Source organism: Esox lucius, chromosome 10 (genome assembly GCF_011004845.1).
Source record: "Esox lucius isolate fEsoLuc1 chromosome 10, fEsoLuc1.pri, whole genome shotgun sequence".
In the NCBI taxonomy this organism is placed as follows: Eukaryota; Metazoa; Chordata; class Actinopteri; order Esociformes; family Esocidae; genus Esox; species Esox lucius.
Genome location: NC_047578.1, coordinates 924,495 through 949,239, shown reverse-complemented (window position 1 = coordinate 949,239; position 24,745 = coordinate 924,495). Strand labels below are relative to the sequence as shown.

General features: G+C 44.2%; 2 protein-coding genes across 2 annotated transcripts in view; one reads left to right on the top strand and one right to left on the bottom strand.

The window, feature by feature from the left end:
* Window positions 1–16,619, top strand: part of dlgap3 (discs, large (Drosophila) homolog-associated protein 3) — a 147,476-nt gene extending 130,857 nt beyond the window's left edge. The window contains 8 exon segments of the mRNA XM_020050502.3: window positions 2,735–2,920; window positions 4,946–5,313; window positions 5,465–5,559; window positions 6,513–6,702; window positions 6,813–7,152; window positions 7,403–7,494; window positions 7,578–7,724; window positions 8,304–16,619. Of these exon segments, the coding sequence (XP_019906061.3) occupies window positions 2,735–2,920; window positions 4,946–5,313; window positions 5,465–5,559; window positions 6,513–6,702; window positions 6,813–7,152; window positions 7,403–7,494; window positions 7,578–7,724; window positions 8,304–8,618 (1,733 nt within the window). The 3' untranslated portion in view covers window positions 8,619–16,619.
* Window positions 16,620–19,361: 2,742 nt separating this feature from the next.
* Window positions 19,362–24,107, bottom strand: LOC105009639 (tissue alpha-L-fucosidase). The gene is made up of 8 exons (XM_010869067.5): window positions 23,553–24,107; window positions 23,041–23,175; window positions 22,331–22,468; window positions 22,015–22,120; window positions 21,419–21,619; window positions 20,813–21,003; window positions 20,575–20,680; window positions 19,362–20,427 (listed from the first exon to the last, which is right to left on the bottom strand). The coding sequence occupies exons 1-8, from the start codon at window positions 23,912–23,914 to the stop codon at window positions 20,296–20,298; spliced, it is 1,371 nt and encodes a 456-aa protein (XP_010867369.2). The 5' UTR covers window positions 23,915–24,107; the 3' UTR covers window positions 19,362–20,295.
* Window positions 24,108–24,745: the final 638 nt, after the last annotated feature.

Here is a 24,745-nt window from a genome sequence, read left to right as displayed (position 1 = left end):
TCCTCTGTCTTCATAATGATCACTGGAATGTTCATGATTGTCATCATAACTCTGCATCCATCACTCCCTTTGCCTCAATCACTCCCTCAGTCTGTTCATCTCTCCATCTCTCCCTCTGTCTCCATCTGTCTCCATCTCTCCCTCCATACCTCTATCTCTACTTCCGATGCTGCCAGTCCTTGTGAATGGCCAAATTCCCATCTCTCTCAGATCACACCTGAACCTACTGTACAATAATGCATTGTAAGGCCAATGTAGGCTGAAACCTGAGTGGAGGCACCATCTTTTAGGCGATATATTCATGGCCAGCCCTCAGCTCACTGTTCCTCTGGTGTCAATTTACTGTCCACTTAGCAAACGAGTACTAACTACATAACAGACTGCAGACTACACGATATTGTCTCTGCAAGCAGTTGCGGTAAAATGTCCTGCTTTAAAAACACTGTTGGTGCTTATTGTCAGCCTAGTGCCTAAAATGTATAAAAAGTCCAGTAACAACAAGATGGCCAAGACTTTCAAGCCTGCCTTGCATTCTAGACCATGTCATTTCTAGACAGCTCAGACCGTGTCCTCATAACTTGTGGTGTGTCTCCTAGTTGGAATCGTGAGGTGGATTGTCTCATCTGACATGAATACACATGGTGTCCCCTTCTACTCTACCTGAGTCAGGTGTTAAAGTCGAGATGGAAAGGTCATGATGGTGAATCTGAGACAATATGAGACAATATGGATCTCTGTGTTTTATAAACAAAGGGAAGACCTGCCTGACATTTTGTCCCTTGGTCTCAAAATGTACTAACAACCTCAGAAAACACATAGAGCATTACACACGAACATCCTAACTCACCAATGGGCCCAGACCGTCCTGTAAGTGTTTCTTCTATGGACTGGATACAGACTCAGCTGGACAGCGCATGAGGGGCTTGTCGCTGACTGCCTCGCTTCGTCTCTCCCTCGCTTCGTCTCTCCCACGCTTCATCTCTCCCTCGCTTCGTCTCTCCCACGCTTCGTCTCTCCCACGCTTCATCTCTCCCTCGCTTTGTCTCTCCCTCGCTTCGTCACTCCCACCCTTTGTCTCTCCCACTCTTCATCTCTCCCACGCTTCGCCTCTCCCACGCTTCGTCTCTCCCTCGCTTCGTCTCTCCCTCGCTTTGTCTCTCCCACGCTTCGTCTCTCCCACGCTTCGTCTTTCCCTTGCTTCGTCTCTCCCTCACTTCAATTGTCACTCGCTTCATCTCTTCCTCCAGCTCTCCTTCACTTAATCTTTCCATCTCTCCCTCACTGTATTCTTCTATTTTCTTCAGATTTGTTTCTCTTTCCTTCGGCCTCTTTTGATTCTCCTTCAATTTATTTTGCCTTTGATTCATCTCTCCTTTTATTAATCTTTTCCTCATTATATATTTTTCACTTTATCCTTTACTGTTGTCCTCTTTATTTCCATCTCTTGCTTGAATTCTTTCTTTCTCTTCTGCATTTTTTTCTCTTCTTCTCCATATTTTGCTGTCTCTCATGTTCACGCCCTTTTCCCTTTAATTTTCTATCTTTAAAGTCATCCAGAGTCCACTGTGTGTGTGTGTGTCTGTTTGTGTGTGTATGAGCCTGTGTGTGTCTGTGTGTGTGTGTCTGTGTGTGTGTGTGTGTGTCTCTGTGTCTCCAGTGTGTCTGTCGTCAGTCTTATTTCCTGATTCAGACCTGCAAATCCCCCTGAGATTTATTAAAGCTGCTGTGGAGTGTCACATACAGTACATCACACACTCACACACACACACACAAACACAAACACACAGAAACATACAGTAGTCGGACCAACACAGACACACAGGCAAACACACACATCCTTAAGCTTTGTTTTATATGAAGCTTATCACATCTTCCTGAGAAAAGAGGAAATTAAGATGGGGGAGCAAAGCATTTAAAAGAATGCTTTATTTAATACTGAAATGTGTGTATATGCGTCTGTCTGTATGTGTATCCTGTGCAGAGGATGTAGTGTACTCACGGTGTCTCATCACAATATTCCTTTCAGGAAATGGCTTCATTTTCCTATTAGGAAAGTACAGTTAACTCAGAGGGACCAACACACAGAGAGCTGTCTCAACTACCCTCCCAATCTGTCTCTCTCCCTCTCTATTTCTGTCTGTCACACTCTCTCCCTGTATTTCTCTTTCCCTCTCTCCCTCTCTCCCTCCCTCCCTCTCTCCCTCTCTCCCTCTCTCTCCCTCTCTCTCCCTCTCTCTCTCTCTCTGTGCCTGTCTGTCTGTTTCTTTGTCTGTGTCTGTCTATCTCTCTGTCTGCCTGTCTCTGTGTCCGTCTGTCTGCCTGTCTTCTCATCACATTCTCTCCACCAGGTGTCTGTAAAATGGAGGATGGGTTTTAACAGATGCCAGCTTTTTCTCCTCACCACATCTTCCTGTCTGTCTAGCTCCATTCTCGCCCAGTCTTGTTCTTCATCATCCCTCTCATCTGAACTTTGACCTGTCAATCTGTGTATGTGCACTAGGGATACAATGGTCCAGTGAGCCCACGGTTCGGTACATACGGAACACATCGTAACTCAGTTGCGTATGGAACCGTAGCGTGCATAACGAAAGGCTCCATAACACACTGTGTACCGTTTCAGCTCTTGTGCACTCTTTAGTACTTGACAATGAAGCTTTCAAACTCAACTAATTATCTCCCCTTGTTTCTTCCTTCTGCCTCCTTCTGCCTCTGCCTCTCTCCCCACTGCCTCCAGTCTTCCCACACCGTAAAGGCGGCCCTCCTCCACTACCTCCCCGTATGTCAAAGCCTATGATCAGTGTTCGGACTCAAAGCAGTACTGAGTCTAACCAGGAAGCATACTTCCAGAACACGGGCCAGCCAGCCCTGGGTTGGTCCAGGCAGCACCACAGCAACTCTGTTGACCTGGGGATAACGGACGGTATTTCAACCACATTTATTCATGACATTTTGGGGAAGTTTCATTTAAATAAGGTCTAGGCTAATTCTTCTTAAATTATTCCAGATTTTTGAGAACTTGTTTAACATATTAATTAGTTGTAGACCAGGGAGTCCCAGACTAAAGGAGGTTAAGGACTAACCAGCCTAATTATATTAACGAAAGGCAGTTGCTGCTGTTTTGAGGATGATTTAAAAAGGCTGGGATTGGTCACAGCAAGCCAACCACTGGATGGAGGTAATGGAAAAAACACTGGAAAAATTTCGGTGACTTTGAAAATAAAAACTCTTAAAGCAAATTGTTTCAATTTACTCTTTTAAAAACCTGCATGGCTCTTCAACTCAAAACCAAATAATTACACTAGAAATAACAGAGTTAAATTGCTGTATGTATATAATATATATAGATACTAGGGATGCAACTATACACAGTATGTTATTGAACCGTTCAGTACGCCCCCTATGGTTCACTACGCACATGTGAAGCGCAAAGTTATGATATGCCAGTCATTTTCCAGTAATTCCCAAAACATGCTTATTGGGCTGCAGACTACACACGCTGTAGATTCAGATCCACAGTACCAGACGTGTAGCTTGTGAAGAGGCAACTGCTTGGGGCCCCAGGCTGTTAGGGGCTCCTGAGGGCTGACAAACTTTACACCACAGCAATGTCTCAAAATAAGACCAAACAAAAAATGCCAGGTGTTTGTTGGAGGCTTTTCGCAATGTTTTTGTAGTTTTTGTGTTTCTCACACTTCATTTGCGATTCCACAGATTTATTTCCCATAAATGTGCCAAGTTTAAAAGACTTCTTGCAAAAAACACAGTGGGCTTTGTTTTCTTTCAACCACAAAGTTATCTGTTATCCAACAACTTCTGATTTAATTTTGTACTTTCCCATGGCAACTTCGGGAAGTTTAATGTCCACTATTTTCGTGGAGAAGTATTACATCAGAATGACAGGCGTGTTGTCAGTCATTCAGTTTCATCGTTGCCCTGGTTACGGAGACTCAGACACGCGGTTCACCCTGATGCACAGCCAGAAGACACGCCCCCTCCGCCCGCGAGGTGTGTGTGTGTGTGTGTGTGTGAGACAAAGGCCTCCCGTGCCGTGGTCTGCATACATGATTAAAGGAATAATACATTAAAGGCAGCAATACAATAGTACATATAATACAAAGTGCAAGACTAGAATGGAAAACACTTAATACAACTAAAATGATCAAATCAAGATCAAAGTAATACAATAAGTTAAGAGAAATTTAATAAAAGCAACAACAGATTAAAACACAGTAGGGGGATGTTAAAAGTAGTAAAGAGTGGACTTGACAAAAACCAAGGAACAACCTCAGACTGAACTAAAAGCAAGAGGGAAAAGGTGGGTCTTTGAATTGGATTTAAAGTTGTCAATGTTGGAATGGGACTTAATGTGGGATGGGAGACTATTCCAGAGCATGGGAGCAGCAACAGACAAAACTAAGCTACTCCATCTTTCCTGGAGGGTGGGTTCTTGCTTCTTCCAAATATACCAAATAGTTTATTTTGAAAGACCAAACTTCTTGCCCATTTCTATGATCTGATGTTTTAATCTTTAATACAATGATTGATTAAAGGCCAAGGCCAACATGCATTAAGTTAGTTAATTATTATTAGTAAAATCTGAAGTTGATCCTGTCACTGGCCAGGATTAATTCAAGCTTTGATCTGGGTTACCACTGATTCTTCTTCTGGGAATCAGACTTTTTAAATACAGGACATGGGCTTGATATGGACTACAGAAAATGTAATGGGATAAATCTGTCTGTGAAACCACCCCTTGGAGAATGTTATTTGAATTAATTTTGATTTAGTGAAATATGTCTCTCCCACATATCGTACAACAGATTTAAAATAGTTCAGTGTTTCATTGGTGACCACTAGCTGTTCTGAATTTGCAAAATAATGCATCGCATTTATAGAATGTGCTTGACTGTGTGGCGCTTGGTCTGACCATAATGTGTCTCCATAGTGGTGGTGTCTGGTCGGACCTCCAGGGGAGGAGGGGTCTACTACACAGGGACTGGCCCAGGACCAGGCCGCTCTCGGCAGTACTCCAACTCAGCCGAGAGCCTGGATGGTGGCCCCAGAGGAGGCCGGGAGCTGGTGCTGTATGGAGGCAGGGGACAGGGGACTGCCAGGGTCAAGCACAGCGGCTCAGCTGATAGTCTTCTGGAGGGGCCCAGGGGGAGGGATGTGGGGAGGGCAGGGAGTTTGGGCAAGTCAGTCTCCCTCCCACAGAACAGCATTGTGCTGAGTAAGATGGGAGGAGGAAGAGGAGGCGGGGAAAGTAAGGCTGAGGGTCGGGCCAAAGCCTGGAGGCCTTCCATCGCAGTCCAGGTGAGTCGATGGGGGGCATGATGGATGACACACTAAAACTAATAATACTCCGGGTTTACTTTACTAAAGCAAGTACATTCATTAATTAGTATTACCTCCTTGAATGGATGATTTACATTTCATTCCCTGTGTGTGTGTGTGTGTGTGTTAGGTGGACAGCTCGGAGACGCTGTCTGACTCAGATGCAGAGGGTAAGGCTCTGAGAGAAGTCCACTCTATCGGGGTGCAGGTGGAGGAGGACAAAAGGTACTGTTATTACATCCTTTATAACACTCAACACTGTTATTACATCCTTTATAACACTCAACACTGTTATTACATCCTTTATAACACTCAACACTGTTATTACATCCTTTATAACACTCAACACTGTTATTACATCCTTTATAACACTCAACACTGTTATTACATCCTTTATAACACTCAACACTGTTATTACATCCTTTATAACACTCACTAATGTTGTTACACCTTCATAACACTCAACACTGTTGTTACATCCTTTATAACACTCAATAATGTTATCACAACCTAGATAACACATACAGTACGCTCAATATACATTAATATAACAGCCAGTAGTTAGGGGATGTGGACTGTACTCTCAATGTTATTCTGTCTTTTACTCTGTTATTCTCTTTAGTCTTCTACTTTCTATATATATCTTGCTCTTGTCTTTCTGTCATCTCTTTCTCCTTCTCTTTCCTCCATCTTCCTGTCTTCTCTTTCTATCCCCCTGTCTTTTTTCTCTCTCTTCCTCTCTCCTGTCATGACTCAGAGTCCCTCCCCTGTCTTTCTTCTCACTGTGTCACACTCACATCCTTCCCCGGGTGATGTGTGGGGAAGGAATTAGCAGGTGCATGCTCTCACACGCTCCTGCTAAGCTTAGCACTGAGTGTTGATGTGTGGTAATGAGTGTCTGTGTGTATCTGTGTGGTTGCGTTTCTATGTGTGTGCATGTCAGAGAGGGACTTGGTGTGTTTGTTCCTGTGTGTCAGTGAGTGTGTTTGAGAGTGTGTATGTGTGTGAGAGTATAATCAGGACCGGCGTACATCACATGAGAAACCAAGTGTGTTCCCAGTAGTCATGGTTACAATGACAGATTTTTGAAAACTTGAACATGACAGAGAAAAGCCTCCGTCAGTCTCCCGAACCGTCCGTTACTAGTCTGTATTCATCATGAAACCCTCCTCCACCAGACGGGCCAGGCTCAGGCGCTCCAACAGCGTGACCGCCAGCGTCCAGGCAGACTTGGACCCAGAGGGGGGCTTTCCTGGCCTTAGCATCGCCGTTCCCACCCAGGATAAGAGCCTTCAGTTCGGGTCGTCTTTCCAGAGGCACTCCTCAGAGCCAGAGCCATCTGACCAGTATGCAGAGTACAACCGAACGGTCAGTATGGACAGGTTAACACAGGGGTTAGTGATGGATGGATGGATACCTGTGTTTCTACTTTTAGCATGTAGTTTAGCGGTAGCACAACCTTGCTGCTGGTTCTCCAGGTCCACACTCAGGGCCAGTGGGCCTACAGGGAGGACTACATCCAGAGTGGTTACACAACAGACTCCTGCACTGATGACCAGCACCCCCGCCAGATCCCTCTACTGCCCCCGCGCGCCCACTCTCCCCTGCCCCCTGCCGCTGACCGGGGAGGCTGGGTAGGGACACCCCAGCCCTCACTGGAGGGGGGACTTCGGAGTCTCCCGGATTCTGGACGAGCCTCGCCCTGTCCCAGAGACGGAGAGTTCTTCCTACGCCTGCTTCAGACAGAAGTGGAGAGGATGGAGGGATGGTGTCAGAACATGGAGAGAGAAGCAGAGGAGAATGAGCTTCCAGAGGAAGGTGAGAAAGGGGAGGGAGATGGGGGGGAGGAAGTGGGAGGGAGAAGGGGAGGAAGTGTGGGGGGGGAGAGAATAGGGGGGGAGAAGAGGGGGGAGAAGGGGGCGAGGGAAAGAAGGAACTGGTCCAGTGAGGAGAGCTTATGGATTAACAGATGGAGTGGTTTTGTTTACATTTGACTTCCTCCTTCCTGTGTCCTCATTTCTCCTCTTCTGGTTTTTCTCATCCGGCTTCCTGTGTGTTTCCCGTCCAGTTCTGGAGCTGATCCGTAACGCGGTGGGAAGTGCCCAGATGCTCATGTCACAGAAAGTTCAGCAGTTCTTCCGCCTTTGCCAGCAAAGCGTGGTGAGTGTGAGACAGGCCACTTGGGTTCATTATTATACAGTTCATGCTTTATTTGACATCCTCCAACACCTCTTCCCCTCCAGGACCCTTTGGCCTACCCCCAGCCCTCTTCTCAGGACCTGGCTGGGCTCTGGGACCTTCTGCAGCTGAACATGGAGGATGTAAGGGTCAGGTTCCAGGACCTCCAGAGGCTTAAGGACTCTGGCTGGAGGCTTCCCCCAGACAAGAAGGTGAGAGGTTGGGTCCACTCGGTCCTTATTCCCCCTATCCCTGGGCTTCATCCCAGAGCCAACAGAGCTGTGTGCAGGAGAGTGACACAGATGGTACTGCATGCCAAGGGCACGCCAGCCCTGGCTGGGAAACGACACAATGGCTGGAGGAACTTAGGCGAGGGAAGTTAAGTCGAGATGGCACAGTGGTCTATTTTGTTTTGTCAGTTTCTGAATGGAACTGAGCCGGTTTAAACCAAAATGAATGAATGGTGTTTCAAGGTTTCATGGCAGTACTTCTGGTAGGTAGTTTTTGAAGAGACAGAAAGAATAAAAATCACTGTAGCAACTTATAACAAGCACTAACATTTTCACACTTTGTCTCTTTTTCTCCATCTCTGTTTCTTCTCACACTTCCTGTCCTTCATCATAATTCATGTTGATGTCCATATTTTGGGGAATTTTCTTCCCTCTTTTATTCCATCTTGAATTCATGTGTAACGGATTATTTATTTTTGATTTAATTTGCTCCCTCAATTCCTACCTCCTCCAACAACCTGTCACTCACTTCACTATCCGCCATCCTCCCTCACCCACAAGGATGACAAAAAGCTGCCTCCCCCATTACCAAAGAAGCCAGCAGGGGGCGTGAGCAGCAGTCTCCGTTCCGACAGCGTGAGTGACGCCTCGGTGGAACGAGGAGGGGGAGGTGTCCTGATGGTGCCACGTATCGGGGGGGTGGGGAGGGCCGTGCCCATCCGGGAGAAGTCCTTGGACCTGGGGGACAGACAGAGGACTGAGGTCCGTAAGAGGCTACTTCAAACCAAGAGGTCAGCTTCCTTCAGACAGAACTCGGCCACAGAGAGTGCGGAAAGCATCGAGATCTACATCCCAGAGGCTCAGACCCGACTTTGAACAAAGCCCACTCTGACCCACCTCCTGGGACCATCTAAACTTGATGATTCAGCCCGTATTGACAGAAAGATTGCCGTAGAGTCTTGAGCTTTACAGTACTTCCACCAACTTCAGACTCAGCTATAAAAAGTGGGACCATTTACATGTGAAAAGAACCCCTTTATCTTACATGTGAAAAGAACCCCTTAGATGTGGAGTCTTCGAAGTGGAACATGTAGTTATAGACCCTAACCATACAGTAGTCCCACAATCCAATCTCCAATGATAAGCGTCTCTAAACACAGATTCTGATCGGTGTCTTTCTGGATGTTCTGGGTCCCGTCATTGTCTTATTACTGGACAAGACAGGTGATGACATCAGCCGTTTTGTGTCTTGGCGCTTTGAATCCCCAGTTAACAAATAGAACAATCTGGAGTCAAGAGGGTGGCTACCCAATCACAGTTACATATGGTGGCTCCACTGGCATTTCTTTAAAACTGTGGAGACAAACGGGTTTGTTTTCATTTTGTGGATAGAGCTATGAAGTGAGAATAAACTCACTCTTGTTTATAACAGTGACAGTCACTGAAAGATGTAGTCACACAGTAGTAGCATGTCTGTGCGTGCCTGTTCACCTATAGCTTAGTCTAGTCTGGCGTAGTGTAGCCTAACCTAGCCAATTTTAGCCTAATCCAGCTTGGCCTGGTCTAGCCTAGCCTAGCGTAAAACAAAACTTTCTAGTTTATCTAACCTAGCTTAGCCTAGCCTGGCGTTGCGTAGCCTAACTAAGCCAATTTTAGCCTAATCTAGCCTGGCCTGGGCTAGCCTTGTGTAACCCACCCTTCTTGAGCCTATCTAATTTAGCCTAGTTTACCCTCTAATTTCACAGGATTTAAGGGCTTCACTTTCACAAACCTCAACCACTCCTGTGAGGATAGAGCAGAGGATTACTCAAAATGGACGGTCAACATCAGCCAAGGCTCTTAGGGTATTCTGAATCTCTACTTGGTTACCCTCAGAGGTCAACTTCTACCCTACAAAAAACAGGTATCTGGATGGGTGGAGAATGTTGGGATGTGGTTTCATGGTTCTATGGACTTCCCTTTTTGCGGTAGTTGGGTACGTTCCGTGAAGGCTGTGTAATACACACTCTCTAAATGTCCCTCTATGGGTGACATTCAACCAAGATGCCTCCTACGTCACCTGTGAATATGTATCTACTCTGGCTCTCTATCCTAATGCTACACCACACCCACGAACGTTACTTCTGCTCACTTACACTAAGTCCTTTAGCAGATGCTCCTTTCCAGAGCAACTTACGTACCTTTAAATATGTTTTCATACTGGTTACCCGTGGGAATAAAAACCACAACCCTGGCGTTGCCTGGCATAGCGCCACACTGACACACAGACCTCTACTAACTGAGTTAGCCCGTAATATCCCACAAACAAACTAAACATTCTGACACTAATGGATTCTGTTTGGTCCTAGCAATGGATGTTTTGTGTCAGAGTCAGAATACATGAACATGTGGACCCAGATTTTGATGACTTTGTTTAACACAACACCTCTCATTCTGACATCACCTAAATGACTGCAGTGGAAGAAGTCTCAGGCTGAAAAGTGCAGCGGGAAGATTCGCTTTTTATTCGTCCGGCAAATATTCTCTCTCCTAACTCTGTCCTCTTTCCCTGAGCATCGATTCATCCATCCACAAGCTGTCTAAGTCGGACTGGGCTGTTTGAAGGAATGAGTGTGTCTGTGTATGTCTGGGTCTTTTTGTACATAGTGTGCACTGCACTGTTTGCCAGGGGGAAGCTTTGAAGTGTAGCATGGCATACTTGACAGCCGGAGAACAACGCAAACAAAATCCTGAAGCTATTGGCTTTTTAGATGTTCCCTCTCAAGTAAAAGTGTTTGGCGGTGGGTGGTTGGGTGGGAAGGTACGTGATGATTTCTTCTGGGTGGGTTCAGATTGAGTTAGTTGAGTTCTGCTGCGTATGGATTGGATATTTCACAATAGGGCCATATTGTTCACTGTGAGACAATGCTGTCCCCTGGTGGCAAAATCAGGTGTCACAGGAGTATCTGACTGCTTTTGTGAAAGGGCCCAACACAGAACCATCTTGCACAAGTATTTTTAAAAACAGTATTTTTGTTTAGACAACTTGTGAAACCTCTTAGCATGTAGGGATGTCATTCTGTGTAGTGTTTATTCTTTGTGTTTCGTGTTGAGCCTATGTGTTCGGTGTTTATTCTCTAGCCCAGTGTTTCCCAATCCTGGTCCTGGGGACCCCAATGGGTACACATTTTAGTTTTTGCCCTAGCACTCACACACCTGCACCCCAGGACCAGGATTGGGAAACACGGCTCTGCTCTCATCGCCCTTTTCTGGCGTATGGTGCTAGTTTAACAAAGTTAGATGAAATGTAAATCAGTGTCTGCAAGATCATGCAATGTGATCAGTGTTCTGGGCTACATAACAGCACTCATTATAATAGCTGAATGAGGTTACTCAATGTGGACAAAACTCAACAAAGGCCGTCACAATAAATACTAGACAAATTAGGCTGGTGGGCTAATCAAACCCTCTGCTCTGAATATTAGTTCAAAAAAACACTGAAGGCCATTCAGTTCTGTTGTGCTGAGTATAATATGATAGTTATGGGGGTTAACAGACATTGATTTAGCTTGAGTTTGTGTCTACAAAATAAACACCTGCACAGAACCTGATCTTTACATACACAGGACGCTGTGGCTCCCTAGGTCTGGCAAACTAAAGATCCTGAAAGACGGAACCACAGCCAATGCCAAATGATATTTATTCAAGTTCACAACAAAAACAAGGACATACTAATTTAGCCAAAATAAATGTTTAATGATTGGAGCTAATGGAGCTAACAGTTCAACATGCTAATCCTAATGAAGCTAGTTGAGCAATAAGCTAATCATTATGGAGCAAACAGACCTACATGCAATATTTTTTTATTAAACCTTTATTTCAACACGGAACACAGACTAGACCAAGGTCTCTTTTACAGCTGGGCCCTGCATATACATGTTTCCACATGCAGTTTAGGTTAAATGATTAAGAACAAACAGGAAAAAAACGTATTGTACAGACAAAACAAGACACAGAGAACAGACAAAACAAGACTCTCACAGACAACACAAGACAAAGTACATTGCTTTAAACATCCTAATGGAGATAACAGAACAACATGCTAATCACAATGGAGCTAATAGAACAACATGCTAATCATAATGGAGCTAAAAGAACAACATGCTAATCCTAATGGAGTTAACAGAACAACATGCTAATCTTAATGGAGATAACAGAACAACATGCTAATCTTAATGGAGCTAACAGAACAACATGCTAATCTTAATGGAGCTAACAGAACAACATGCTAATCTTAATGGAGTAAACAGAACAAAATGCTAATCTTAATGGAGCTAACAGAACAACATGCTAATCCTAATGGAGCTAACAGAACAACATGCTAATCTTAATGGAGCTAACAGAACAAAATGCCAAGGCCCCAGAGAACAAGCACGCCTGCTTCCTGAACCCTCCTCCCTGCTCCAGAACATCTTCAGGGTGTGCGGAAGACAATCTCCAAATCACACCCTTCCAACTGAGAGGTGGATGATCTTTGTTCTCCCTTTTATCTTTCCTTCATCTTTGTTGATCCCTGTCTACTCCTTCCTCTTCCTCTCTCTCTCCGTTTCAGGAACCTTGATGTGTTTACCCTGTAGTGAAGTTTACTCTTGTTTGAGTAAAACCGTTGAGTAGGAAGACGCGTCATCAGCGTAGTGCAGAGCCAGTCACTCCGTCTCCATGTTGCAGTGGTCCGTTTAGTCCATTTAATAGGCCGATAATTCCTGATGACGCAGTTCTAGTCGTTTTCACGTGACCACTGTTTAATTAGGAGGATCGGCCAGTGACCATCAAGGTCACCAGGATCAGTCAATGAAATTGGAGGTTCCACCAAGGTGATTAAAATGGTAGACACCTTCAACGCCACCGCTAGAAGACGTTTTCCCCGGGTTGCATCCTCTGACCGTCCTCTGACCATACTCTGACCATCCTGTAACCATCCTGTGACCATCCTGTGACCATCCTCTGAATGTCCTCTGACGGTCTTCTGACCATCCTGTGACCATCCATTGACCATCCTCTGAATATCCTCTGACTGTCCTCTAGCCGTCCTCTGACCATCCTCTGAATGTCCTCTGACCATCCTCTGACCATCCTCTGAATGTCCTCTGACCGTCCTTTAACCGTCCTCTGACCATCCTCTGAATGTCCTCTGACCGTCCTTTAACCGTCCTCTGAACATCCTCTGAATGTCCTCTAACTGTCCTCTGACCATCCTCTGAATGTCCTCTAACCGTCCTGTGATCATCCTCTGATAGTCCTCTAACTGTCCTGTGACCATTCTGTTACCATCCTCTGAATGTCCTCTGACAGTCCTCTGACTGTCCTGTGACTGTCCTCTGATTGTCTTCTAACCGTCCTTTGACCATCCTCTGATTGTCTTCTACCCGTCCTTTAACGATCCTCTGATTGTCTTCTAACCGTCCTTTGACCATCCTCTGATTGTCTTCTAACCATCCTTTAACCATCCTCTGATTGTCTTCTAACCGTCCTGTGACCATCCTCTGATTGTCTTCTAACCGTCCTGTGACCATCCTCTGATTGTCTTCTACCCGTCCTTTAACCATCCTCTGATTGTCTTCTAACCGTCCTTTGACCATCCTCTGATTGTCTTCTAACCGTCCTGTGACCATCCTCTGATTGTCTTCTAACCGTCCTGTGACCATCTGTATGGCTAAAGCAGTTTTTTAGCCCTTTTTTTCCCTTTGCAAGCGAGGGATGGATTGAGAAGGTTGAAACAGAGGGCTGATGGGATACATTGCAGATGGCTGGGACCTGTTCTTCAGGACACATTGTTAAGCTGCAGTAACAGAGGAATTAATTAGGAGTTTGCTGCCCTAGAATAGAGAGAGAGACAGTGTGTGTGTGTGTGTGTGTGTATAGGTGTGTGTGTCCATATGTCCATGTTTTCTCTCCTAGGTGGCTAGCAGATTGCATTTTGGATGAGGGCCGGCAGATTTGGGCTCACTACAATTGCAGTGGTTGAAAATGACACTAAGGGGCCCTTTGAAAACATTCAAGCAACAGGAGCATACTTTTTTATGTTCCTATAAGCCATGTGTGTGGATAAAATTCGGTAATGTTAAAAGGCTGATGGTGATTTTTGTTTCGATTGACTTACCGAGGCCCAACAATTCTCTTACCGTAACCGGGCTTTCCTATTTGTGATATCTCAAATGAAATAAGTTGAATATTTTAATGGGAGATGTATATTTTATAATGGTATTTACCTACATTTCTAGATTAGTAGAGATTATTTGTAAAGAAAATACAGTATTATAAACTCAAGTATTGTGTAATATTACTGCGATACTGCATATCCAGAGCTAGTTTTTCAAATGTGGTGAATCAATACGTAGGAGGGGTTTGGTCCAATTCACAGAGGATACTTGGCAACTGCCTTTTCAATTATCCTCTTTATTTCAATAGTCCAACCTCTGTATCTCTCTTTAACTCTCTGTTTGTTGCTCTTTCTCTTTTAGTCTCTGTAGCTCTCTGTCTCTCTCAATTAGTCTCTATCTCTGTCTATCTTTAACTCTCTGTAAATCTCTCTTCAAGTCTCTATCCCTAACTCCATGTGCCTAACCAGCAAAATGTGAGGATTTCTTGTACCATACTAAAGGTTCCTAAGTATACAATATGTAAATAGTCTGTAAAGAAGTGTTACAAAGAAGTAACTGGTTCAGAGATCTCACCGTCTGTTAGAGTCTAGGATGAATTCATGATGACATGATGACTTTCTGTCTCTATCAATCTTTCAATTCAAGATGCACTCTGGTGTTTTTGTAGAATCTCACCCAGCAGTTACGACACAGTGCTCATGAGCCAAAACGGGTCCCAGCGGTTTTGTCTACTTTATCCTCCATTCGCGCACTAAATCACTTGTTGTATGATATGTTACGGCCAGAATAAAATGTGTGTATATATATAATGGGATTATATATATAAAATCCCATTTGCATATCATACGAATTTGATGTACTCAAGATCCCGGAATGCTCCTTTAACCACAAATAATTGTGCAGACCGATATCAGGGATTCTTCTGTTATGGATAAAAATCAGACATCAGTTCTTGACTTACCAGTGGGTCCCTTCCAAAGCACCATTTGCCCACCATTTATCACTTGGGAATGTTTTTTTTTTTCTATGTATTTGTTCTCACTGACCTTATGTGTTGGGTTGGGGATTTAGTAAAAACTCCTCCTTTAACCCTCCAAACAGCTGAACAAGCACAAATGCATCACTTCTCCCTCTTTCACTGTGAAATTGACTATTCTCCCAGCCTGATCATCATCCCTAATGTTCAAAATATTTATTTCAAACCTCGGGAACTTTCAAAACTAATTTGCAGATATTTCCTCTGTGTGGATTACCCAGAGACCTGACGTGGCAGCACTGTACCAGGAGGGTACTGGGACTACCATGGAGGAATACAGCCTTGGTTATTTGTTATTTGGTGTCTGGACACACAAAAACAGGAACTACGTTTCTCTGTATTTTTCTTTCATCCGTGTGGGGTTCTCCAGGAAGTGCCCGGTAGTATCATAGTGAAACCTTGCCTTTGAATAGGTCATTTTAAAACATGTGCTCTGCCAATGGATGCCATATTGCCATAGACTGTGGAATTTAGAAGATGTTTGATGGGCTGTGCAAACTCTTCTTCAGTTACTCTGTTTATTTGATATGGACCTTCCTTTGTTCAAGTGGACTTTCCCAACGTGTCTGGGTTCTACGTACATTTAGGACGGACAGGAGGACAGTTTCACAGAATTCTATATTTTCTACAATTGTGTGGTAATCTCACAGGCTATCAAACGGACGATCAGACTTACAGTACCTCAGTTTCCAGCAGTGTCGACTCTTGACCCTGGCACTGGTCCCGTGTCCTCAACCCTTGACCCTGGCGCTGGTCCCGTGTCCTCAACCCTTAACCCGGTCGCTGGTCCCGTGTCCTCAACCCTTGACCCTGGCGCTGGTCTCGTGTCCTCAACCCTTGACCCTGGCGCTGGTCTCGTGTCCTCAACCCTTGACCCTGGCGCTGGTCTCGTGTCCTCAGGGGTTTATGGAAACAAAGGATCTTGGAATAAGACAGCAGCATTTTCAATGAGGAACGAGTGCCAAGAACATTTTCCAGACTTGTAGAATAAACAGACAGTTGAAGTGACCTGTTCCTTCCTGTTGGACTGAGGTCACCACATAGACACCTGGTCACCTAGCCTCTAACTGGAACTGTTACACAACATACATGACACACAGACGGACAAGATTGATGGACAAGACAGACAAGAGACAGACTAACAGACAGTGAAACTACTGGAGGAGGTTATTGTGTCCTAGTAGCACAGAAGAGCTTGTAGTGTGTGTGTTTGGGCGTGTGTGTGTGACCACACTGTGATATCACCTCTATATGGCTCATTGACATAAATGCAATGGATCAGAACCGACTGAGTAATTACCATGTAATTACTAACCCCCTCCCAGCACGTCCCCCCCCTGTAAATACCAACGGTTAAATGTGAACACTAAACCTCTTATTATTAGTATTTCTATTAGTATGGTTATTATGAAATTACTACAGATTCTTATTATCACTGTCATTCTTATTAACAATGTCTGTTATGTCCACTAGACCTCTGGCCATTATATTATTACACTATATTCAAGGATGAGATAAACTGCTGTATAAGTATATTTCTATACATATATTTATATATATATGTATACATATATGTGTGTGTAGAAGATTGTCTTATTGCTGCAGATATGAACCAGTATTAGAGCACAACAAAAGTCAGTTTTCCACTCCTCCTCTCCTCTCCTCACTCCCCCTCCTCCCCTACCCCCCCATCCTCTCCCTCTCCCCCCTAACCTCTCCCAAATCACCCTCCTCTCCTCCTCTCCCCTTCTCCTCACTCCCCCTCCTCTCCCCCATGCCCTACCCCCTCCCCCTCCTCTCCCCTTCTCCTCTCCCCCCTACCCTCTCCCAAATCCCCCTCCTCTCCCCCATGCCCTACCCACTCCCCCTCCTCTCCTCCCCCCTACCCTCTCCCAAATCCCCCTCCTCTCCCCCATGCCCTACCCACTCCCCCTCCTCTCCTCCCCCCTACCCTCTCCCAAATCCCCCTCCTCTCCCCCATGCCCTACCCACTCCCCCTCCTCTCCTCCCCCCTACCCTCTCCCAAATCCCCCTCCTCTCCCCCATGCCCTACCCACTCCCCACCCTCACACATTCGGTCTCCAGTTTGCCTCTGGTTTTTACTGGACAAATAATGGATGGAAGGCATAATGTATAGACAGATGAACCAGGAGATCTCTGGGTGAACGGATGGATGGACCAAGAAACCAGACAAAATGGATACAGAGTGCTCTTGTGGAGGACTAACAAAGTTCTTCCAGGAAAATGTTTGTGACCAAAACAAGTTAAGGCGTTCTGTTGACAGACGCTGTTTTGGGTCCAGGTCAAGACCACCTCCCTGATTATCTACAGGATGTTACTCCACTCTGAACTCTGGGGTTTGTAGTTTCTGTATGTTGCACCACATCGAGGAGACTTAACTACCGCAATGGGGCTGATGTGGACAGACACTTCACACGTATTCTACTGTACGCTGTAATAATGTAGCAAAAACATATATTCTTTTCCTTCCAATGTTCTCTCAGTCTTTCCTCTGGTGGTCTTTCTCTCAGACAGGCGTGGCCTTCATGGACCAGATGCTACAGCAAGACATTCTTTATTTTCTTGACCCATTGCTGTTTTTTTCTTTCTTTTGTGTTTATCTGTTTTTATATGTGTGTGGTTTGATACTGGGACGAAGTCACAGCTCATCAGATGACCGGAAGTCAACGTCTGTTTTAGTTTCAAATTAATTATCATTGTCTTGATTTTAATTTGTCAGTTGATGGACTGACTGGAGAACATAGCAATAGCGCTGTTGCCACAGAAGAGAACACACCCATTTGTTTATCCAACCAATGGTACACAGATGCATGAAAACACCCTCCCTGATTGGACAAGAGATAACGACATGGAAGTGGAACCATTTGCGTGCCAAGCCAGCGACCAATGGGGCGAAGGTGTTGCACAGTGAAACTGTGACTGTAAACATCATGATTATGTTGATTGTGTTGTGGTTTTTCGATGTTTGAGTTTTTTTTATGTATTATTATTTATTTATATAGATGCGGTATATGTATATTTTATGAGATTCACCTAGATGTCTAGCTAGACTAGCGCTGAATCCTGAGAGTTGGTACACTCTGAAGTGGTTTATCCTACACAGAATGTAACACTATCAACGTTGTAAAACATTTTCTAATTGCTAATTACTATGATTAATATTAATACAATGATTACTATAAAGCTATTTTTAGCGAGTGAAATTGAAAATGCTGTGTGTTACTGGTTTTTTTGTGTCGACCGACTGCTCAAAAGGATGGTTGAGGTGGAAATGAAGGTAAGGTGTTTAATAGTAAAACAAGCTGAACACCTAACCTGTGTGTGTTAATCAAGAGACAAAAATGTCAGTTCAAATCAATCATCTCCATATTTAAACAGAGAATAATAAAAATCATTGAGCTATAAAGCATAACCACATCACAGTCCTCATTCTTCATCGGTTTCATTCACAGCACCAAATGAAAAATTCAAGCAGATTCTAATTTTCTCTTGACAATAAAATGTCCTCTGATGTGTGGATACACTGGGTGATGCAACATCCTACAAACCACCAGCTCTGTGTCTACAGTTTCTACCGCCTGTTTCAATTTATCTTTAAATCTCGGTTTAAATCAAACTCTCCCTGTTTCAGACTACCTCCATCTGTTTGTTTTTATCTCCATATATCTTTCACTGTTTCTACCTACCTTGATTTCAGTTTTTACCTGTCCTAGATCTGTTCCTCCCATCAACCCATCTCATCCTCTCTGAGGGTAATTTGCAATGTAAATTCAAAGCACCGCCTAAGAGACAAACACACCGCACAGCCCCCCCCACACACACACACAGGTAGTTAAGGCCTATAGCTGGTATCATCCCACAAAGAGCATAACGCCAGCAGCTGAACACACAGGTCATCTACCAGCAGACAATATCTGGGCAAAGAACATACAGGCCCTGTTTACACCAGTGTCTAACATGTTTCCTTCCTCCTGTTGTCCTGATCCTGTCTGTTCAAATCTACAAGACCTGATCACGACACGTCTTTGAAATAGTCTGATTCTGTCTAAAAAGTTGGGAATAAACAGGATGCGGACGAGATAGAGACAAAGGACACGTTAGAACCAGATATAAACAGGGCTTCTGGTAGCAGGTGTTTCCAGAACAAGCCATCCTCTGGGGACTTAAAGAGTTTGAACCACATCATTGCTCTGCTGGGATCACATGAAATCAGGCTCCCTCAAGAGTAAACATTAGTGCACGAAAAGGAATTCACAATTACAAAACTGCAAGAACATTTTTCGGTGAGTCCCCCCCCCTATAACACTGACTTATCTTCAGTGTTGTAGGTAGATTTATCATATTTGGATCATTTCCATTTTGTTATCTACTAAAACAGCACTCATCCTGAATAAATAAATACATTATATTTATTACACAGTCAACAGTTGATTACATATATTTTATTCAGTTCATAGTTAAACTAAGGCAAAGACAGTTCTCTTGCATAATCTGTCAATCATAATTACAAAATACATAAACATTTTCCAGCTGAGAAATTAACAAGACTTCCTTCCTCTTTCATCAAAAGACTTAATTATCAAGCTTGATAAATCTCAGGGGGAAAATGAAGAACAAAGATTCAGTCCCAATCATTTATCCACATATTTTAAAAGGCCATAAAAAAAAACAACCATTGAGCCATGAACTCATCGTCATGAGAAGTAAAATGACAAACTTCATCTCATTCACAGCCCTAACTGACATGAACACTAAAACAAGCACTAAAAGCACAAATTCAGATTATTGACCATAAAATGTCATCTAAGTGCAATGCGATAAAACATTCAGCATATTTTTTGGCACCAACTGCCAACAACACAGTTCAATTCCCTGAGTTACGGTTCCAACAGAAGTATTGCGAGTCTCATCCAGCCTGTCAGACCAGAACTGCTCAGTTTGTTATCCCTTTAACTACTTTACATCTGGGGTTAATAGTTACATTAGGTGGTCTGGGTTCCAGGACGGCCCAGTATGAGTTAAGACCCAGACCAACGCTTTTCCTGCCACATATCCTTCCCTACTTATGTAATAAAGCAAAAAAGATATGTTAAAATGAAACAATAAGACATTATCTATGCTTAGAGACAGCAGGGAGCTGGCGGAGAGCGTTCTGGTTGAAGGATGTTGTGAACAGCAGTAGGACAGCAGAGGAAGCCTCTCCAAATCCTGTACAACTCCAGACCACTTCAAATTAAAAACAAATACTAATAAACACATCCATTAAGAAATGTTAACGACAATAAAGAGTACCCTGGGGGACCTGCTCAGCAGAATTCAACCAGACGCCACGATGGAGGAGAGTCAAAACAAATGGCTACTTAACCCAGTCTAGTTTAAGTGTCCAGGCCTGGCCTGAGGAAAACTCTATCTCAGGAAGCAGAATAACCAGACCAGCAGGCTGAAGAGGAGACCATCTTAGAGGACCAGAGTTTCCCAGCAAAGTCACCTGAGAACAGGGAGGAGAGAAGAGCGTATAATTAAATGATATAGAACCTTCCAACATAAAGGCGTAATCCACATAGTTCAATTCAACTCATTTCACAACTCTACAAATGAGCCAATAGGGACCAGGAGGAAGGTCTAAGGCACTCACAACGGTGGTGTCCGTGGTTACAGGCTCGTACAGCTTGAACGTGTAACCGTGGGGTTTGGTGAAGAAGACCGCGAAGACGCTGGACTCCTTAGAATTAGAGGTGTACCTACAACCAAGGACAGCACATCAGACACCAAGACCATTCACTAGTCCAATCGGCTGTGTTGAACACAAACCTGCAGACACTGAAGACATCCATGCCCAGCCACCCTCCACCTGAAGCCCCACCCCTCCTTACCAGACCGGCACGGTGGCGTTCTCCGTCTGGACCCTCCAGGGTTTGGAGGCGTAGATGGCCTCTCCGTTGACCGCCAGCCACCCGCCCACGTCCCTCAGACGTTCCTCAAACACCGTGGGGATCATCCCATCGGAGGTGGGACCCACATTCAGGAGGTAATTCCCACCCATGGCCACAGTTTGGACTAGGTCCTGGGGAGAACCACGAGGAGCCACAGACAGATATTCAGACATCTCACATCTCAGCTGGGGGCTAAAGCCTTTCCACACAGCCAAAACAATAGCAGTTACCCTAGTGGTTCAAGTAGAAGGTTGTTTGAATCTGACAACCAACAAGGTGAAACATCAGTAAATACAGGACATAGAAGTTCTAGTCAGGAATCTATACAACATTAGTTTTACTTTCATTCCAACATAAGTAACAGTACTGTTACACTTTTACTTAAATACAGATATTCAGTGGTCTACCCTTCACCTGCTAGAGTATATAGGCAGTACAACTCACCTGTACGATAGTGTGTGTGTGTGTATAAACTAACCTGTGTGACAGTGTGTATATAATCTCACTTGTATGATAGTGTGCGAGTGTGTGTGTGTATAAACTCACCTGTATGATACTGGGCAGGTCCATGAGTTCAGAGAGCTGGATGTTTTTGCGGTAACCCCATGACTGAGTGTCCACAGACTGGCACTTCTCCCACTTATGACCCGGAAGCTCTCCGGGGGAGTACTTGTCCGCACAGTTATAGTAGCCGCCATGTTTACAGTAACATCCGGCCCCCCACCTGTCATTGGTCACAACCACATCCTAAACGGAAGGGGGATTAGAGACAACCAATCAAAGACAAGCAAGTGAACTCTAGCCTAGCACTCCAACACCTATTAACCTCATCATTAAGAGCGCACTGGGCTGGAACAAAAACCTGCAACCCCTGACAGTCCCTAAAAGTGACCATTTGTATGTTCCAAATATAACCCTATTCCCTACATAGTTCACTCCTGAAAACAGGGCCCATATATATTAGTGAACTAGGTTGTTCTGGACTAGGTTAATGTGATTTACCAACTACCAGGGTGCACTTCCACACTCCACCTCTGGGGGCCCCAGAGTTTGTTCTTCCCCCAGCCTTGATGAGCACAGCCAGCTATTGGGTGTAATCAGGGAAGCATCCGGGTCACAGGTTGGGAAAGGTTGGTGCTCACCTTGACAGGACTGTCGTTGTACAGCCAGGCCAGGAATTCTGTCGAGTTCCAGTAGGTGTCTGGTGCTTCCCAATCCCCATCGGACCAGATCAACTCTGGCTTGTACCTGGAACACAGGGCTACAGGTGAGGGAACAGGAGCTTCTGTTTCAATAATAAGCTGTCCTGCTGTATGTGGCAGTGCAGTTTGATAAAACCTTTGACTTCACCAGTTTCACATGACAGTCACAACTCTCCAGGATGGGCTCCAATAAAAGTAAGTTTTTCAGTAAATCCACAATTGGCCTAATAAAATATAACAATGTGACCTTAATTACCTCAGGACGAGATCAGTGAGCTCAGGCAGCAGTTTTTTTAAGACAAAGTCCTGTGTTGTAAAGTTGTTTTTTTTGTCCGCCAGGTAAAGGGGGTTGAACCATTCATACAGGGAGTTGTAAAGTCCATAATGCAATGACCTTGAAACACAAACACACATCAGTTACTACAGTCTATTACCACACAGGGATAGTCCCACTGAGCACTGACCTAGGAACAACAGACATCAGCAGGGTGGACAGGGAATTATAAAGGTCTAACATTAAAACAAAGGGCACTGTCATTGTACTTCTGCTACTATGTTTTCCAGTTAGGTATTATGAAATGCATTTGACTGACTACAGAATTACCATTGCGGTCAGCTTCAAGCCTTGGCAACTTTTAAACAATTAAAGTAGAATTAGCTTTAGCACATTACCACTTGTTCTCTATATACAGTGACCTCCAGAATTATTGCCATGCTATGTGAATATATACCAAATTTTCGGGACCATTTTTACTTTACAGCGCCACTTTTACAACTAGTGGCCAACAATCGCAATCAGCATCTTTCATTTGCTATTTCTACTAAGCTGCCATTCAATTGTTTTAAAACCGTCATAACATGGGTAATTAAGGAATTGTATTCAGAGTTTTTGGATCAATTTAGGCTTTCAATTACAATTAAAATGCCTTTTCCGTTATGCTGCATAAAAAAACAAAGCTAACTCACCTGTTGCGTACAGCCTCCGCCAGGTCTCCTACCAGGTCTCTGTGTGGTCCATCGTCTACCGAGTTCCAGTTCCAAGAATAAGAAGACGGCCAAGTGGTGAAGCCCTCGTGATGCTTGGATGTTAGAACCACATACCTGGAACAGAAGGGATGGTTAGAGAGTTAGGAAAGATACGTCCGTCATTTCCCATACACAGATTAAGCCTAGTCTAGGACCAAACATCTGAAAATCAGTGTTTTGGGAAACCACCTCTATTTGATTGTAGCATAGCTTTTTTCTAATGTCTGATTCTGGACAAAATGGCACCGGTCTTAGAGTAGATTAAATAAAGGCCCGGCTTGAGCTCTCCAATATAACAATTAAATGGGACTGTCCGAAGTCTCACGAAGTTGTGCGGACTGATTTAGACCACCACGGGCTGTGATGCGACACTGCCCCCAACCCCCCGATAAAATTAAACAACTTTTGTACATCTGCAAAATTATTTGAAGTACACAAACTAAATTACTTACTTTGCACCGGAAGCCTCAAATATGTCAGCCCATTTATCCGGGTCAAAGAACTGAGCGTGGAACTCCGGCGCGAATTCTGGATATGTGAACCCGGGTGGGTAGTTCTCAATCATGTAGGCAACACACTTCGGATCCGGAGGGTTTTGGCCTTGCCAATGCCACCAGAACCACTCGCTGCCGAACGCAGGAACGGAGAAAACACCCCAGTGTACGAAAATCCCGAACTTGGATTCATCATACCATGTAGGAAGTGGTCTAGCGTCCAAACTCTTCCAGTTCGCTTGGTAACGATTCCCGTTTGCTGATACTGCTATAATGAAGGCGGTAAACAGGTACAATAACCACACTGGTTGAGCAAACATGTTTGCAGAACTGTAGCTTACGTTGTGTGAAACTTAATTTAGGCTACGTAGAATCCTACGGAAGTCAGTGGTAACTCTTCCACTGCAGTCTATGGTGCGGTGACATCTGTAATAAAACAAATAGGTTCGTATGTACCATTAACTTAATAGAAACGAACGTTTGCTGTTCAGTTACGTGCAGCAAATATAAATAATGTGATTTGAATCACATGAGTGTGATCACATGACTTCACAGTTTGGTCAACAAATGATCAAGACTTCCGGGTTGAGCCGAAGTGAGCATCGTGTGATTTTTTTGGCAGGGACATAAAAGCGTGAACTAAATTAATAGGAGCAAAAGTGGATGGCAGGCAGTTATCATTGTTACCAGCTGACCAGGACATGTAAATAGGGGGAGGTATGTTTATTATGAAAAGATAGTCTGTGTTTGTTATTAAATTATGTTTTAAACTAAAGTCAGTATACTAAAGTGATTTCAGACTTTCGACTGTCACCGTGGTACGATCAAATGGCTCAAAACAGAGCAGCATACCACGTCTTCAACGGAACACACGGAACTAACGTCAACCACACGCACGAGTCTTTCTTGGTTGAGGAGAAATTGACTCCTATTCTAATCTTTTGTTGTAAAATTCTTGACCTCACTTCAAATAGACACGCATTCCCCCACCAAGGACGGAACAATGCGTTTCTTCAATCATTTTAACCAAATACAGTTGTTTATAGAGACAAACCATAATAAGCTGTCACAGGAGGTTTCTTCTAATTCTAAACATGGATCACATGCATTGTATGAATGGAGTGTGAACATTGTTTATGTGTGATGTTTTT